Source organism: Neophocaena asiaeorientalis, unplaced genomic scaffold (assembly GCF_003031525.2).
Source record: "Neophocaena asiaeorientalis asiaeorientalis breed wild unplaced genomic scaffold, Neophocaena_asiaeorientalis_V1.1 scaffold364, whole genome shotgun sequence".
In the NCBI taxonomy this organism is placed as follows: domain Eukaryota; kingdom Metazoa; phylum Chordata; class Mammalia; order Artiodactyla; family Phocoenidae; genus Neophocaena; species Neophocaena asiaeorientalis.
The window spans coordinates 798,879-816,757 of record NW_020172457.1 but is presented as its reverse complement, the minus strand read 5'-3'; the positions used below and the strand labels follow the sequence as shown (position 1 = coordinate 816,757).

Sequence of the window (17,879 nt, the reverse complement as noted above, 5' to 3'; positions counted from 1 at the left end):
ACTGGATTATGAAGCCTGCAATCCGGAAGGTGGCCCAGGAGTGCCGTGACTCCCAGCTCTGCGTGTGTGGCCCGCCCCTGGATGCTCCTGTACCTTCGGAGCTGTAGATCTTCGGGGAGGGGCAGAATCTAGAAGGGAGTAAAGAAACTCTGGAAGGTTTGGATTGGGTCCTCTGGGCAATTCTCTATCAGGGGCGGAACCCCCCCGTCTCCATCGGGGCGTTTGAAAGAGTGGGTGCATTTTGACTGTCACAATTCCTGGGATGCACCGCTGGCTCCTCGTGGGCGGGCCAAGGATGCCAACAGTGCTGCAGCGGCCGGAGCGGGCCTGAAAATGAAGAATTTCCTGCTCAGAATGCCTTGATTGAGCCGTACTAAACTTAATGGGCGGTTAAGAGCACGTCTGTGTGGTAAATGCTTGTAGAGGATCTCACTCAAGAGGAGTCTTTTCTGGGCGCCTTTTCTTTCCATCCTTATACAGTCTTTTTGTTGCTAGTTTGTTCTTTTCACACGACGGATATTCTTGAAAACTTGTCTAAACCTGACTTTTGCAAATCAAACCATTTCGGAAACACTACGATAAATTGTTTTATAATAATGAATGATTATGTTTATCAAGTACCTCCTTTTTCGCAGCCACTGGACTAAGCATTGTACTTTCATCTTATTTAGTCCCCTTTATACAACTCTGGGGTAGCTGCTATTAAACACCCCATTTTACAGGTTTGGAAATAGAGTCTTAGAGTGGTTAAGTAACTTCTCCAAGGTTATACAGCTAATGATTCGAAGCCAGTCTTTGATACTTAAACGTCTACATGCTCCTACTTAAGCAAAACCTAATTCATTTCATTACATAATATTTCCATATATCTGAATGTTAGTAGTGAAATTACTTCCTTAGTACTGCTGTCCTGCCCTCCCACACAGATGTAAACTTAAAACAAGGCTTGTGTGTTGTATGTGTGGTTATATACTTTTCTTTAGTATGTGTGGTTATATACTTTAGTATGTACTTGTCTTAAGTTACTATCATTAAACATAAATCATTGAAGGAAAAGGAGTTGCCAACAGTTGCAAAGAGTATACATTGTATAACAAGGCCTTGTGGCAGGAGTGTTTAATTGGCTACATAGAAAAGAAACATTTTTTTTTGCGGTACGCGGGCCTTTCACTGTTGTGGCTTCTCCCGCTGCGGAGCACAGGCTCCGGACGCGCAGGCTCAGCGGCCATGGCTCAGGGGCCCAGCCGCTCCGCGGCATGTGGGATCTTCCCGGACCGGGGCACGAACCTGTGTCCCCTGCATCGGCAGGCGGACTCTCCACCACTGCGCCACCAGGGAAGCCCGAAAGGAAACATTTTTAAGAGCCCAGTCAGGAGAATATTTTTTTAAAAAAAGTAAATGTGCAGCGAAGCAACCCAAATGCCCATTGATGAATGAATTGGTAAACAGTGTGGTCTATAGATATATAATGAAATGTTATTAAGCGTTAAGAAGGAAATCCTGTCTTATGCTCAGCATGAATCAACCTTGAAGACATTCTGCTAAGTAAGCTAGTAACAAAAAGACGAATACTGTATGATTCTACTTGTATGAGGGATTGAAAGTAATAGAAACAAAGAATGTTGGTTGCCAGAGGTTGGTGGGAGGGGGAAATGGGGAGTTGTTTAACGGGTACAAAATTTCAGTTTTGCAGGATGAAAGAGTTCTGGAGATCTGTTGTACAACAGTGTGAACTGCACACTTCAAAATGTTTTTAAGATGGCAAATTCTATGTTATGCGCTTTTTTTTTTACCATAATTAAAAAAAAAATAAACATCTCAGAGTTGTAGAAGGGGAAGAAAGTAGAGGTAGAGTTTGAAGGCCTATGCCTGAGTTTCAGTGGCATGATTTACTAGTATTGTGACCTGTAGCAGCCCGGCTGAGTAGACCTATAGGCTTGTGAGTAAGCAACCATTACACTGACAATCCTTGGATGGCTGTCTGGTAACCCCTGTCCTGTTCATAGCATTGTGTATTTCAGACCTTTTCCACACTCCTCAAATCTTTAAGCTCCAACTAATCCCTCAGTCTCCTAGTCACAGAGAAAATAAAAGCCAACAGGCATGAACTCTTTTTTTCACCCTTGAACCTACAAACCTAGATATATCTGTACTCTTTCGAGTCAGTTTCCCTGTATCTTCCTGTCTAAGGTAAATCCTGCCCTTTACACTCTTCTCCCCATTATCCCCTCCTCTCTCTTTTGTTCCTCTTCTTTCCACTAATTGCCCAAATCTTTATCTTGATCTCATGCCTCATTCCAGTTACTGTCCTCTTGCTCCTCTTCACAGTCAAACCTTTCAAAGATACATCAGTGTTCAGACTCTGTTGCCATACCTTCTCCTCCTCTACCCACTCTAGTCTGTTCCCATCCTCCTGAACAGCTCTCAACATTTACATGCTTTTCTGTTTCACTAAGTCCACCAGACACTTGAAATCTATCTCCTTGATCTTTTAGGGTAAAGACCCAAATCCTTAACATGGGCAGGTAAGCCCTGCATGGTATGGCAGTTGCCTCCCTTGCTGATCCCTTCTTGGTACTCTCGCTCTCTTGGCATTTTCAGGGGTTTGAGAGTGCAGCATTTTCTCTTGCCTCGGGAACTCCTCTTTTCCTGGAGTGTACATCCACCACCTCCCACTTCTACTTTTTTTTTTTTTTTCTGTTTTTTGCGGTACGGGGGCCTCTCACTGTTGTGGCCTCTCCTGTTGCGGAGCACAGGCTCCAGACGTGCAGGTTCAGCGGCCATGGCTCACGGGCCCAGCCGCTCTGCGGCATGTGGGATCTTCCCAGACCGGGGCACGAACTCGTGTCCCCTGCATCAGCAGGTGGACTCCCAACCGCGGCGCCACCAGGGAAGCCCCTCCCACTCCTACTTTTATCCTTCACATTTCAGCCCAGTTATCACTTGTTCAGTGAATCCTTCCCTTCCCTGATCTCCCTGGCTAGGTCACATTCCCCTATTATGTGATCGTTGCCCTGGGTACTTCACCTTCATAGCACATCCATAATGGATATTGCCCTTTTGTATGACTATATGGTAAATGTGCTTCCTCACTACGCTGTGAGCTTACCCATACCTAGTACATGATGAATGAGTGAATAAATTTGACTTGCTGGAGGTATTCCTAAAATTTAGGAAAGTAAATGTATTCTCAAACAAGCAAATGACTTATGTTAAAAATACATGTTTAGTAATTTGGAAAAATTATAGCCTCTTTTCATCTGTAATCAATAACAGGGAGATATTTACCAAAATTAGTCAAACCAAAGACATAATGAATATAAATCTTTGTTGCAACTACCTTCTGTGATGTGTTGATGTTAATGATGGACTCAGGAGGCTGGTATCTGTGGGGTTTTTTAGTGTAGATTTTTGATCAGTTATTGGATGCCTCCCCACAAATGGGGGGAAGTGGAATTCTCTCTAGAATTCACTGAGCTTATTCAAACTAAGTATGTATAGTGCAAAGAAAGTTATTCTTCAGGGGTTCTATTGAGTATTACTTTTATAGACAGTTTACTTTTGTTCGCTTTTTGTCAGGATTTAAAAATACCTGTGGTAAGGCAAGTTTCACATTTGCCTACAAGTCGTTTTTGATAACTTTCCTTCATCCCCTGTGCCAATCAGTTACCAGTTCTGACTCTACCAACAGACCTTGCCTTTCTACTTTACTGCCCTCATCCTGGTTAAGGTTCCATCACCTCATGAGTAGCTTACTACCCAACATCCTTGGGTCCTGACACTTCATATTCTAGTTAGTCCATTGGTCACACCATTGTCCAATTTCATTTTGTCATCTACTACTTGAAACATTCCCATTTACTAACAGGAAAATTTCCATCTTGGCCAGGAATACAAGGCTCAAACCTACTTTGTCCTTTGCGGCTGGAAAGAGCCAAGAAGATGATCTCTAGGGAAGTCAGTTAGTCACCATCCAACTAGCACCTCACAGGCAGTCACCAGGATCCAGGGTCAGGTCCTCATTTTGGCAGGCCTGGAACTGTGATGTTTGTTAGTGTATCCACAGTTGAGTAGATTCCAACTGTGGAATTGATGTTCTCTGATCACATTGGGAAAAGACAGATATATAAACCAGTATGTCAATTAATTGATCTTTAGTGGGAAGTACATCTGCATGGATACTCATTTCATCAGCACATTTTTAATTCTAGAAATTTATATGACAAGCTACATTTTTCATTAGAAGATTGGCAAGTTTAGGATCAAAACAGGAGAAGCAAAGCAGGGAGTTGGTTGGTTGTCTCTATGTAAGGTCTAGACATGGTGATTCCCATTCCTCCACATCCCCACACCAAAGACCTGATGCAAAACTTCCTGCTCTGCCCTTCAGATTAGGTTAGAGTCTTCCTTTTATATGTTCACATAGCACTCTGTACCTCTCCCTTAGACTGGTAGTTCTGTTGTTTTTTTTTTTTAATTTTTATTTTTGTCTGTGTTGGGTCTTCGTTGCTGTGCGTGGGCTTTCTCTAGTTGCGGCGAGTAGGGGCTACTCTTCGTTGCAGTGCGCAGGCTTCTCATTGCGGTGGCTTCTGTTGCTGCAGAGCACGGGTCACGGGCTTAGTTGCTCTGTGGCACGTGGGATCTTCCTGGACAAGGGCTCGAACCCTTGTCCCCTGCATTGGCAGGCGGATTCTTAACCACTGTGCCACTAGGGAAGCCCTGGTAGTTAGTTGTGTTTTGAATCCTGCATTTAATACCTGTCTTTCTTGTCAATCTTTAGTTCTCTGAGGCCTGGGATCCTGTCTGTCTTGCTTGCTCTGTAGTCCCTGGCACATGCATGACCCTCAGTAAATGTTTGTTGAGTGAATGGCTGATCCAGCTTGACTGGTTTAGTCTATCCTCTCCCTGTACATTCTTTTTTTTTTTTTTTTTGTTGTACGTGGGCCTCCCACTGTGCACGAACCCGTGTCCTCTGCATTGGCAGGCGGACTCTCAACCACTGCGCCACCAGGGAAGCCCAACCTGCACATCCTTTTTAAAAAAAAAAAATTTGCCCAGTAAATTGCCTTCTTCTGACAACATTGTTCATAAGATTGTAATGCATTTAGTTAGGTTATCTTGTATGTCATTCTGACTGTTCTGGTGACTTTAGTGGGATTTGTGTTTTCTCAGATGGCAGTTAAACATGTTTGCAGACCACCCTTTACGGTTTAAGCTATTGTTAGTTCATCTGTTGAGTGAGTGAGTGGTTTTGATTAGTTTCTCTTTCAGAGTCTTTATAAACACAGGGGTGCCATATCTGATTGTTTGCAAACAGAAACTTTGGGCTTCCAGGTCGTGTTTTTCTAACCATGCTTAGTAGCAAAAGCTCTCTAAGTATTACTTTTATTGTTATTACCTTTACAAAGCAAAATGTGATCCTTTTTATATGAGTTTACAAAAGAATTCCATATTTCTATGTTGTTTTTTAATAGCTAGTGTCCCAGCCAAAACAAAAACTTATTTTTTCAGCTTCCAAGTTTTATAGAATCTGACTTTTTCCCCCCGATTCTTGCTTTTTCTCTGGATGATAGGGAGGGAAGGAAAGGCAGTTACATTTATTGAGTGACTATGATATGCCAGACACTATATTGTATATTTTACCTAGTTTATCTCATTTAATTCATTCAACCCTATGAAGCAGGTGATCTCCCCATTTTATATAAAAGGAAACTGAACTTCAAAGAGGTTATTTTCTCACTCCATGTCACATAGCTAATATTAAGTGAGAAAACCAGGTTCAGCTGATATTCCAATTTAAAGTCAGGATTTACTTTATATTAAGTTAGGTAAAATGACATTTATATTATTGCTTGTGAATTCTAATATTCTTTTATATTAATCTTTGGTTTGTGTATATAACTCCTTATATTTAAAAGTAGCTGTGAGCAAAAAAAAAAAAGGAGCTGTGAGCATGACTAAAATGTATAGACGATAACCTTACCTTATTTTCCAAATATATGTTTTATTTGATGCTGATTTTTATTTTTTTTCTTTAAGCTGCTAGTCTGTGGGGTCCTTACAAAGACATTTGGCAGACTGTGGGAAATGCTCTTTGGAGAAGACAACCTGAAGCTGTTCACCTTCTTGACATGATTTTGAAGAAACACAAACCTGACTTCATCTCATTGTTCAGAAACCCAGTAGGAAATTTTCTTTTTTTGCTTCTTGGATTTGCTTTTTCCTTTAAAGATTGAAGGAGCAAGTAAATTCTTAATGCATGTAAATGAAATGTTACTTGTTCTAGTCCATTGATTCAAGTTTTTTCTAAAAATGGAAGTTTCCTGGGAGCAATTATTATCTTTTTTCTCTTCTCCATAGACGTTAATATTGTATTTATCTCTAGCTAGGAGATATCTTAATAGTATTTGAATACAATTTAGAAAGTTCCGTATATTTCAGAAATATGAGCCTCCTTGGAATTTCTGACTTATAGTTAATCTGTCTAAGCTTAGTAAGATTGATTATTTTATTTATTCCCAGGTACACTTCAACATTTTAACTCTTCATAATGCTATGTAAGTTGTGTTAGCAGTTAATTCTTACATATTGTTAATCACTGCATCTTGATGTACTTTTCAACCAGGGGTAGAGTACTTCAGTGGCAGGGATTCATATTTGGAAGCTCCTTTCCCTGCTGCTTGACAATTTTTTTTTATAGACCAGCAAGACCATCTAAGAACTATTTAAGAGCCCTAGCCTGGGAGCCAGTTGAGCTGAGTTCCAGTCTTGGCTCTACCACTAAAGCGTTGTATGACCACAGGCAAGTCACCTGACTTATCTGGGCATCAGTTTTCCCATTCTGTTAATAGAGCAGTTGAATTAAATGACTGTATGGCATTTTTCAAGGTGTAAATACCTAAGATTTTATGATCTATCAAGTAATTCTATACTATATGTTATTTGTTAAATATTTGCACCAAGTAAGCCTTTTTGCAAATAAGACTACATTTTAAAGTAACATACTAATAAGCTATCATTAGCCCTACTAATTAATTCTATAATTTTTTTTGATTTGCTATTTCCCACTTGAAGATTTATTGTTTTTATATTTATTAAAGATATACTTGGAAAGTTTCTTAGACATTTGAAAAATAGTATGCTATTCTGTGTGATTTCTCAACATTTTTTAGTTCAGAGTTTAGCAGAAGCAGTTATTGAGAAGGTAATAACAGTATAAAAAGTTGAAAGTGATGTAAAATGTTACCTCATAAAGGTCTAACTATATCTGATAGTTAGACCTTTATCTAATAAGCAATACTCCTGTTTGTCACTTTACCAGACTGCCGTGTGAATAAACTTCTCTAGGTAACAATTTACCTTGTCTCCATGTGCTATTGTCATTACATGATCCTATTTATTTATTTTTATTGTTGTAGCCCAAAAATGTTCAACAACATGAGAAGGTTCAGAAAGCCAGTACAGAAGGAGTTGCTATCCAGGGTCAACAGGGAACCCGACTTCTTCCTGAACAGCTTATTAAAGAAGCCTTTATCCTCAGTGACCTTTTTGATATTGGTGAATTGGCAGCTGTTGAGCTTCTCCTTGCTGGTAGGTTGACATTTAACTGAACCTATGGTAAGGTAGTACATAAATGTAAAATTATTCACTTGTAATTTAAAATACTATATCATTTAGATTCCAAAATAGTTTCTAAAGGTGTAGTTTATTTGATATTCACAGTGTTTCCTTTTGTTTATCTTTGACTAATGGGAAGGCTTTAGTTTAGTGATTAGAGTTGTTAAAGGAAATTTAACTGTTTTAAGATAGACTTTTTCATGGTAATTGGCTAGCAAAGAATGACTGCATCTCAGAAGTTTTGTAGCTGAAAGCATTTATTGTCATATAATGAGTAAGAAGGTAAGGTCACTGCTTTTTTGGAGTTTCGTTTTGAGGGGGTGATTCAGATAATGAGTAAAGAATAAGATAATTTCGATAATACTGAGTTCTAGGAAGAAAATAAAACAAGGCAGTGGGATATAGAGACATGGGGGATGATAGGGGGCACCTGTAAGTAGGGTACTTAGGGGAGGCCTCTCTGAGATTGGGACATTTGATCTGCGACCTGCATGATGACAAGATACCAGAGTTGTTGGGGAAGGGTGTTCCAGACAGCTCAAGGTTCGAATAAAGGCCTGCTGAAGGATACAAAGACCACTGTGGCTGGAACATCAGAACTAGGGAGAATGAAGGAAGACGAGGACAGAGCAGGAGTTGGATCATAGTCTTGCAGGCCATGAAGATTATTTGGATTTTATTCTAATTACAGTGGGAGGCTGTTGGCAGGGGCTTTAAGCAGGAGTTGCAGAATCCAGAATAACTGAAATTATTTCTCTGGCTGCTGTAGAGAGAAAAGATTGAAATTTCCATAAAATAAGCAGTTCATTTTAATTATAGCAAGGGAACCATGTGAAGAAGCCAGGTGGGCATTTTAATTGAAAGAAAGTCTAATATGTCTGAAGATAGCATGTGGCTGCCAGAATCCTTTTTGACCTAAGCCTGCATTAAAAGAAATATGATATTGAGAATGACTAAGGTCGTTTTCCCGTTCTGTGATGCAGATGTTAACTGGACATGCTTGAATTTTGAGTTTAACTCAAAACTTCATTTAACAGTTATATTTTCTGTGCATATTATGGGCCAGGCACTGTGTTAAGACTCCAGGGATATAAAGATGAATAAAACTTCAACTAGTGTAAAGGAGCTCATGGTCTAGTAATTGAGAAAGACATGGAAACCAATAACTATGCCACCATTAAGTAGATTAATGCTTGGTTTAGGGATGGTCCAGAGGGGAGGCATTTAAATTGACCTCAGGTTGTACAGGGAAGTCCACAAAGATAACGAGGCTTACGGTAGTTGTTGAAAAATGAGTAGGCATATGTCAGGTGGAGTAGGTGTGCACTCAGGAAGACAGAGGGCATCTAGACAGAAGAAATCGCCTGTAAGAGGTGTGAGGCAGTGAGATGAATTTGGGGAACAGAAGGGAGTAGAGTGTAAGAGCGATTGGGCCAAGGGGTGAAAATTACCATAGGAAATGAAACAAAACTATAGGCAACGTAGTTCAGAAAAGACAAAGTAGAGCTTATTCAAAGGAGAGCAGTTTAAAAGGGCGAGTAGGGCTTCCCTGGTGGCGCAGTGGTTGAGAGTCCGCCTGCCAATGCAGGGGACATGGGTTCGTGCCCCGGTCCGGGAAGATCCCACATGCCGCGGAGCGGCTGGGCCCATGAGCCATGGCCGCTGAACCTGCGCGTCTGGAGCCTGTGCTCCGCAACAGGAAAGGCCACAACAGTGAGAGGCCTGCGTACCGAAAAAAAAAGGGCCAGTGAAAGCTGAGACATAAGAAAATGTTATTTAATTTACTAGGGGAAGAAACATACAAATATTTGAAAGACTTTTTGTGAAAGAGATAAAACAATGGGTAGATGTTTGAAGTAGAGGACTTTTTTTTTTTTTTTTGGCGGTACGTGGGCCTCTCACAGCTGTGGCCTCTCCCGCCGGGGAGCACAGGCTTCAGGCGCGCAGGCTCAGCCGCCATGGCTCACGGGCCCAGCTGCTCCGCGGCACGTGGGATTTTCCCAGACCGGGGCACGAACCCGTGTCCCCTGCATTGGCAGTAGGATTCTCAACCACTGCGCCACCAGGGAAGCCCAAGTAGAGGGCTCTTAAGACCCTTTAAACCCTAAGGTTCTGTGATTTCTTTGAACTGAACATTGGTATAGTGATTTTTGTCTCAGCCTAAACACATATGTGTTTATTTACTAAATTATTTCTCAACTTCCTTTCCTAGGAGAGCACCAGCAACCACATTTTCCTGGCCTCACCAGAGGCTTAGTAGCTGTTCTTTTATACTGGGATGGAAAGCGGTGCATTGCAAATTCCCTGAAAGCCTTGATACAGTCTCGACGAGGAAAGACATGGACCCTCGAACTCAGGTCTGTTTGCATGCTAGGATTTCAAGGGGTTAATTAGAAATTGCTTGAAGAATTATAATTTTAGAAACAAAAATTCACTTTAGTATGTATAATTTAAGTGTATAACCTAAGTTGAGTAATAAATCACTCCCTTATTCTGCCAAGAATGACACAACAGTTTAAACCTGCTTTATTTTGTTTACAAATGAAAGGTAATTCAGTTATTTATGGTTAGAAGTTTATTGAAACACAAAGATCTAAAAAGAATGGCAAGAGCTAGGTTATAACTCATCCTGGTTGTTTCCAGTAACCTAACATTATCATCAAAAGAGTGTTTGCTATATCCATGTGATGAGAAAGTATAAACATTACTGTTCATTATAACTTTATTGATTATTTTCATTACAGTCCAGAGCTGGTTTCCATGACAACACGGTTTACTGATGAGCTGATGGAGCAAGGATTGACTTACAAAGTTCTTACTCTTGTGTCACAGATTGATGTTAACAACGAGTTTGAGAAACTACAGCGTGAGAGAGGTTTAGGCAGTGAAAAACATCGAAAAGAGGCAAGGGTTCAATGACATCAATTCATGGGTTGTCTGTGTCACATCTTGGAGGCAGAAAAGTCATGTCACTTAGAACATTCTTCTAATACAGGCATAGGAAAATTAACAATGCCTAGGAAAGTGTATAGGCAGTTGTGTCCATGAAATTGACTTGCACTTGTTTCAGCCTCTTTCTAGGCACTATGTGCCATGCTAGCACTTTTTCTGGAATGAGCCCTTTAAGAAATTTTTTTTTTTTAATTTATTTTTGGCTGCGTTGGGTCTTTATTGCTGTGCGCAGGCTTCCTCTAGTTGCGGCGAGCAGGGGCTACTCTTTGTTGCGGTGTGCGGGCTTCTCATTGTGGTGGCTTCTCTTGTTGCAGAGCATGGGCTCTAAGTTCGTGGGCTTCAGTAGTTGTGGCATGCGGGCTCAGTAGTTACGGCTTGTGGGCTCTAGAGCACAGGCTCAATAGTTGTGACGCACGGGCTTAGTTGCGCCACGGCATGTGGGATCTTCCCAGACCAGGGCTTGAACCCGTGTCCCCTGCATTGGCAGGCTGATTCTTAACCACTGCACCACCAGGGAAGCCCCGAGGCCTTTAAGAAATTGTCCTATAGAGGAGGTTGGGACTTAAGATTGAGGAATTAATAGTAGGGTTTGTTCAGAATTGCAGAGGTGAGATTTTAGGGTCGCCTATGGATTCAGATACATTTATATAGTTTGCCTTTATGATACATAGTTTACATTTTGGAATAAGATCAGGCTTCAGTGTAATTTATTTATACCGATAATCATTCATCTTTATTTCTAGGTTTCTGATCTCATCAAGGAGTGCAGGCAGTCTCTGGCAGAAAGCCTTTTTGCCTGGGCTTGCCAATCACCTTTAGGCAAAGATGACACTCTGCTCCTTATTGGACATTTGGAAAGAGTGACTGTTGAGGCTAATGGCTCGTTGGATGCAGTGAATCTGGCTCTTCTTATGGCACTTCTGTACTGCTTTGATATCAGTTTTATAGAACAAAGCACAGAGGAACGTGATGGTATTGGATTTTGTACCTATTAATACATTTATTTCAAAAATCAGATTTAATTGTGGAGATAACATTTAAGAAGGGTGATTTTTTAACAACTAAGATAAAAATAGTATATTTTATTCCTTTGTGTGTAATTCATCCATATTTGAATATTTAGATATAAGATCACATTTTTAAAGTAATTGCCGCCCCGTTAGATATTTCTGTTATCTTTTGAGGTTTTGGAATGGGAACGTGCTAAAGGATTTGCAATATGTTTGTTGAGTTAGGCATGCCTAATTTACTTGCTTGTTTGTTTTTTTTTTTTTTAATTAATTTATTTATTTGGTTGTGCCAGGTCTTAGTTGCGGCAGGTGGGCTCCTTATTTGCGGCACATGGACTCCTTAGTTGTGGCAGGTGGACTGCTTAGTTGTGGCTCTCCTGTTCCTTAGTTGCAGCATGCAAACTCTTAGTTGCGGCATGCATGTGGGATCTAGTTCCCTGGCCAAGGATCGAACCTGGGCCCCCCGCATTGGGAGCGCAGAGTCTTAACCACTGCGCAACCAGGGAAGTCCCCCTACTTGCTTGTTTCTTTACTATTCACATTTTAAACCTTTCATTCTAAGGGAGGATAACTATAATTTTTAGTAATATATTATCTTTAACTTTCTTTTTTTCTGTGAAGTAGATAAAATTTCTCTTGGTAACCTTGTAAACAGTTACTGCTTAGAACCGAGGATCTCAAAAATGATTCCCACAAAGGAAGCTTATTGCCATTTAATGTCATAAATATTTATAATTATTCCAACAGTTGTCCGCTGTCCGCTTTTGATTGTATCATCCCCGTCTCCTTTCGTTAGGTATGTGAGGAGACCAGACACTTCCCACTCCTCTTTGGTGATCATCCTTAGCCATTACAAAAGGCTTATTTAAAATAAAACTACCCCTTACCTCCAATCGAATTGTCACATAGTACATTGTGTGTCACATAACAAGCAGTACCTGTGCTTCTCATATAGGAATGCTGCCAGTTAATGCATTGGTCAGATTTCCTGTATTGAATGAAATGAATCACAGAATTAAGTAGGTGTAGTCTATTTTTATGATAGTATACTTATTATTTCAAACATAAATTATAATTAGTCATAATTTTTTGATGGGAATACTCTGACTTTCTGATTCTTAGACATTATTCCTGTATATCAAAAGTGAAAATTTCTCTACTTTGGTATAGTTGTCTATTTTTGTTTTCAGATATGATTCATCAACTTCCACTGTTGACAGAGAGACAATACATTGCAACAATTCACTCTCGTCTTCAAGACTCACAGCCTTGGAAACTGCCGGGTCTGCAAGCCACTGTGAGACTTGCCTGGGCACTGGCGTTGAGGGGGATATCTCAGCTCCCTGATGTGACAGGTAAACTGATTGTAGGTCATTTTGTTATGAGAAAATGACATATCAGCGTTTAATGGCATTTCAGAAAAGGTGTTATCTTTTTTTTTTTTTTGGCTGTGCCGTGTAAGGAAAAGGTGTTATCTTTGACATGTATAAGCATGAGCCTAGGAAGATACCTAGAGTTGTGGTAATTGAAATTTTGTATTGAGAAGTACGGACCTTTTCCTTTTTTCTTGTCTCCCAAAAGAAATTATTTGAAAATTTTTTTCCCTTTCTTGCAGCCACTGACAATTCTCTTTTAGCTTCTTTTTTTCCTTAAGAGTTTTAAATTTGAAATGACAGTATAACAATATATTTTTTTTACATTTTTCTTTTTGGTTTTGTTCACAGACAGACTAATTTTTCTTACATTGTGTCAGATTAAAAACTACTGTTATTTTAAATTATAGTATATTAGGTGATATTTGGTTCAATCAATAATGGATGTGGAATCTGACTTCTGACAATCTGTTACCCACTATAGCATATCCTCTTCTGCTGTTTACGTGCATGTAATTATCATACTAATAGTGGTTTACTCTAACAGGATGAGAGCTATGCTTTTGTTGTAATTTGAAGGCCCGAAAATTGTCACTTCTGTAGGTTTTTACTGTAAATCTGGAAAGGTTTTATTAAAGTTTACAGTCCATGTCAATGTTTCCTAGTCTTAGAGTGTCAGCAGATTCCAGTAGCTTATCAATTGTATGATTCCAGAACATTTTGTTCTCTAGTCTCATGCTGTTCCCAAGTGGGCTGTGGAAAGATTTTTTTTTTTAATTTTTGAAATTTATTTTATTTATTTTTTCTACAGCAGGTTCTTATTAGTTATCTGTTTTATGCATATTAGTGTATATGTGTCAATCCATATCTCCCAATTCATCCCACCACCACCACCCCCCGGCCAGTTTCCCCGTTTGGTGTCCATACGTTTGTTCTCTACATCTGTCTTTATTTCTGCCCTGCAAACCAGTTCATCTGTACCATTTTTCTAGGTTCCACATATGTGCGTTAATATACAATATTTGTCTTTCTCTTTCTGTCTTACTTCCCTTGTATGACAGTCTCTAGATCCATCCACATCTCTGCAAATGACCCCGTTTGTTCCTTTTTATGGCTGAGTAATACTCCATTGTATGTATGTACCACATCTTCTTTATCCATTCGTTTGTCGATGGGCATTTAGGTTGCTCCCATGACCTGGCTATTTTAAATAGTGCTGCAATGGACATTGGGGTGCATGTGTCTTTTTGAATTATGGTTTTCTCTGGGTATATGCCCAGTAGTGGGATTGCTGGGTCATATGGTAATTCTCTTCTTAGTTTTTTAAGGAGCCTCCATACTGTTCTCCAGAGTGGCTGTATCAATTTACATTCCCACCAACAGTGCAAGAGGTTCCCTTTTCTCCACACCTTCTCCAGCATTTGTTGTTTGTAGATTTTCTGATAAGCCCATTCTAAATGGTGTGAGGTGGTACCTCATTGTAGTTTTGATTTGCATTTCTCTAATAATTAGTGATGTTGAGCAGCTTCTCATGTGCTTCTTGGCCATCTGTATGTCTTCTTTGGAGAAATGTCTATTTAGATCTTCTGCCCATTTTTGGATTGTGTTGTTTGTTTTTTTAATATTGAGCTGCTTGAGCTGTTTATATATTTTGGAGATTAATCCTTTGTCCATTGATTCATTTGCAAATATTTTCACCCATGCTGAGGGTTGTCTTTTCATCTTGTTTGTAGCCTCCTTCGCTTTGCAAAAGCTTTTGAGTTTCATTAGGTCCCATTTATTTATTTTTGTTTTTATTTCCCTTTCTCTAGGAGGTGGGTCAAAAAGGGTCTTGCTGTGATTTATGTCATACAGTGTTCTGCCTGTGTTTTCCTCTAAGAGTTTTATAGTGTCTGGTCTTACATTTAGGTCTCTAATCCATTTTGAGTTTATTTTTGTGTATGGTATTAGAGAGTGTTCTAATTTCATTCTTTTACATGTAGCTGTCCAGTTTTCCCAGCACCACTTATTGAAGAGACTGTCTTTTCTCCATTGTATATCTTTGCCTCCTTTGTTATAGATTAGTTGATCATAGGTGCATGGGTTTCTGTGTGGGCTTTCTATCCTGTTCCATTGATCTATATTTGTGTTTTTGTGCCAGTACCATATTGTCTTGACTACTGTAGCTTTGTAGTATAGTCTGAAGTCAGGGAGTCTGATTCCTCCAGCTCCGTTTTTTTCTCTCAAGACTGCTGTGGAAAGTTTTTTTTGTGTTACAAGTTTTTCTTTGGCCAAGTATTTTAAAATTTTTAATAAATAAATTTATTTCTTTATTTATTTTTGGCTGCATTGGGTTTTCGTTGCTGTGCATGGGCTTTCTCTAGTTTTGGGGAGTGGGGGCTACTCTTTGCTGTGGTGCGCGGGCTACTCTTTGCTGTGGTGCGCGGGCTACTCTTTGCTGTGGTGCGCAGGCTTCTCATTGCAGTGGCTTCTCTTGTGGAGCATGGACTCTAGGTGCATGCGCTTCAGTAATTGTGGCATGTGGGCTCAGTAGTTGTGGTGCACAGGCTTAGTTGCTCCATGGCATGTGGGATCTTCCTGGACCAGGGCTCGAACCCGTGTCCCCTGCATTGGCAGGTGGATTCTTAACCACTGAGCCACCAGGGAAGTCCCTGGCCAAGTATTTTTTATATTAAAGCTGGTAGATGGAGAATTAGACATTTACAATCATGTACAAATTCTGTTTCTCAGCTATACCTCTTATTCATTTACAAGTCTTATTTCAGTACTTTTCTGGCATAAAATTACTGTATACTTTTAAGTAGCTATGTGATAGTTAATCAAATTCATATACTGTAAATTACTGTACCATTGGCCTAATCTTGAGAGGCACAGTAGAAAATACTATATACTTCACTAGATAAGAATAGGAATCCAGACCTAGTTTCAAGTCCTAGATCTTTGGCTACTTAATCTCTTTAGTTTTACATGCTCATACCCTTTTATAATCTTTAAAATTAGGGGTATTATAATGAATGTTTTTCTTTTTTTTTGGCTGTGCTGCATGGCTCGCGGTATCTTAGTTCCCTGACCAGGTATTGAACCCAGGCCCTCAGCAGTGAAAGCGTGGAGTCCTAACTACTGAACCACCAGAGAATTCGCTATAATGAACATTTTAAAGTATACATTTTAATCTGTTAATTTATATTTTAAAAATTACTAGAAAAGATGAATAGCTTATGTTGCAGAAATGGTCATTTCTTGAAATAATCCAGATGAGTTTTAACAAAGATGTGAATTTTGAAAAATTAGTTCCTACTCTTTTTGTAGACTTCTGGACATTTTATAAAATATGTTTATTACATTATTTTATAAAAAGTGTGTTTTGAATTTTACTAAACTGATTGAAATTTTTATATACTGTTTTGAGATGATAAAACTCAATTTACATTAAGATATTAGTGTGCTTTATTACCCAAGTAAGTAGTCTTCAAGAAATAGTTCTTGCAAGAGGGAAGACATATGGGAACATATGTATATGTATAGCTGATTCACTTTGTTATAAAGCAGAAACTAACACACCATTGTAAAGCAATTATACCCCAATAAAGATGTTTAAAAAAAAAAAAATTGGGAAAAAGAAATAGTTCTTAATTTCAGTATTTCTGAATTCAAGTGAAGGCTTGGAACTAGTTATTAATATTTAATTAATATTAATAATTTTAGTAATCATTACTGTTAGTAGTAATAAAGAATTAAGAAACTATTTTGTTCTCAAGGAGTTTGTATGATATGGGTAGATATGCAGGCTTTATTTCAAAATGCAAAACAACACATAAACAAAAAAAGGGAAAAACCAACCAATCTCTTTTCCTCTGGTTGAGACTATCCTGGTTTATATCTATTCCTGACCCTTTTCAAGGCATTGAAAGTGTACTTTAAGTAACAGAATGTATTTGGTCTTTATGACAGTGAAGCAGAATAAGCTATTTAACATTTCTTTTTCAAAGACAGATTATCACAAAATTACCTAGTAATTTTTAAAAAAATATATATTTATTTATTCATTTTTGGCTGCGTTGGGCCTTCATTGCTGTGTGCGGGCTTTCTCTAATTGCGGCGAGTGGCGGCTAGTCTTCATTGTGGTGCAGGGGCTTCTCACTGCGGTGGCTTCTCTTGTTGTGGAGCATGGGCTCTAGGCGTGTAGGCTTCAGTAGCTGTGGCACGCGGGCTCAGTAGTTGTGCCTTGCGGGCTCTAGAGCACAGGCTCAGTATTTGTGGTGTACGGGCTTAGTCCCTCCGTGGCATGTGGGATCTTCCCCATCCAGGGCTCAAACCTGTGTCCCCTGAATTGGCAGGCGGATTCTTAACCACTGCGCCACCAGGAAAATCCCTTAAGTAATTTTTTTTATCACTCTCGATGTTATTGTGAAGAGTAGATGATTTTCTAATGTACTTTTTCTGTAGTTCTTTGGGGTTTGTGAGTCAGTTACAGTTACACACTGTCTTATTTTGTGTACAGAACATATTAGAAGGTTGAGAAGAGATCTGAATTTTGAACTATCAGCAGAATATTTTGAGATACTATAATCTAGTTTAGTAATTTTTCCTCCATGTGCTGTTTTTCTAAATATGTTCCTAGCTCTGGCTGAATTCACAGAAGCAGATGAAGCAATGGCAGAGCTCGCAATTGCAGACAGTGTTTTCCTGTTCCTCACTGAATCCGTAGTGGTGTCAGAAAACTTCTATCAGGAGGAATTTTATATTCGTAGAATCCATAATCTCATTACAGATTTCCTGGCACTTATGCCAATGAAGGTAAGTGTAATAATGTAGGATGAGTAAAAAGTAGTAGAAGAATTTTATAAAATAATTTAAAATTGACTAATTAACCAACTTTATGTTTTGGAAACTAATAAAACCTTTTACTGTAGACTAATACTTGGCA

At 39.3% G+C, this 17,879-nt stretch overlaps 1 protein-coding gene across 1 annotated transcript in view; it reads left to right on the top strand.

Annotated features, from left to right (window-relative positions):
- The window catches only part of NUP205 (nucleoporin 205), an 81,642-nt gene that overhangs the window by 728 nt on the left and 63,035 nt on the right, over positions 1-17,879 (top strand). The window contains exons 2-8 of the mRNA XM_024737986.1: positions 6,040-6,182; positions 7,419-7,590; positions 9,830-9,974; positions 10,362-10,521; positions 11,313-11,541; positions 12,770-12,934; positions 17,574-17,749. Coding sequence (XP_024593754.1) covers positions 6,040-6,182; positions 7,419-7,590; positions 9,830-9,974; positions 10,362-10,521; positions 11,313-11,541; positions 12,770-12,934; positions 17,574-17,749 — 1,190 coding nt within the window. The remainder of the gene's footprint in view (positions 1-6,039; positions 6,183-7,418; positions 7,591-9,829; positions 9,975-10,361; positions 10,522-11,312; positions 11,542-12,769; positions 12,935-17,573; positions 17,750-17,879) is intronic.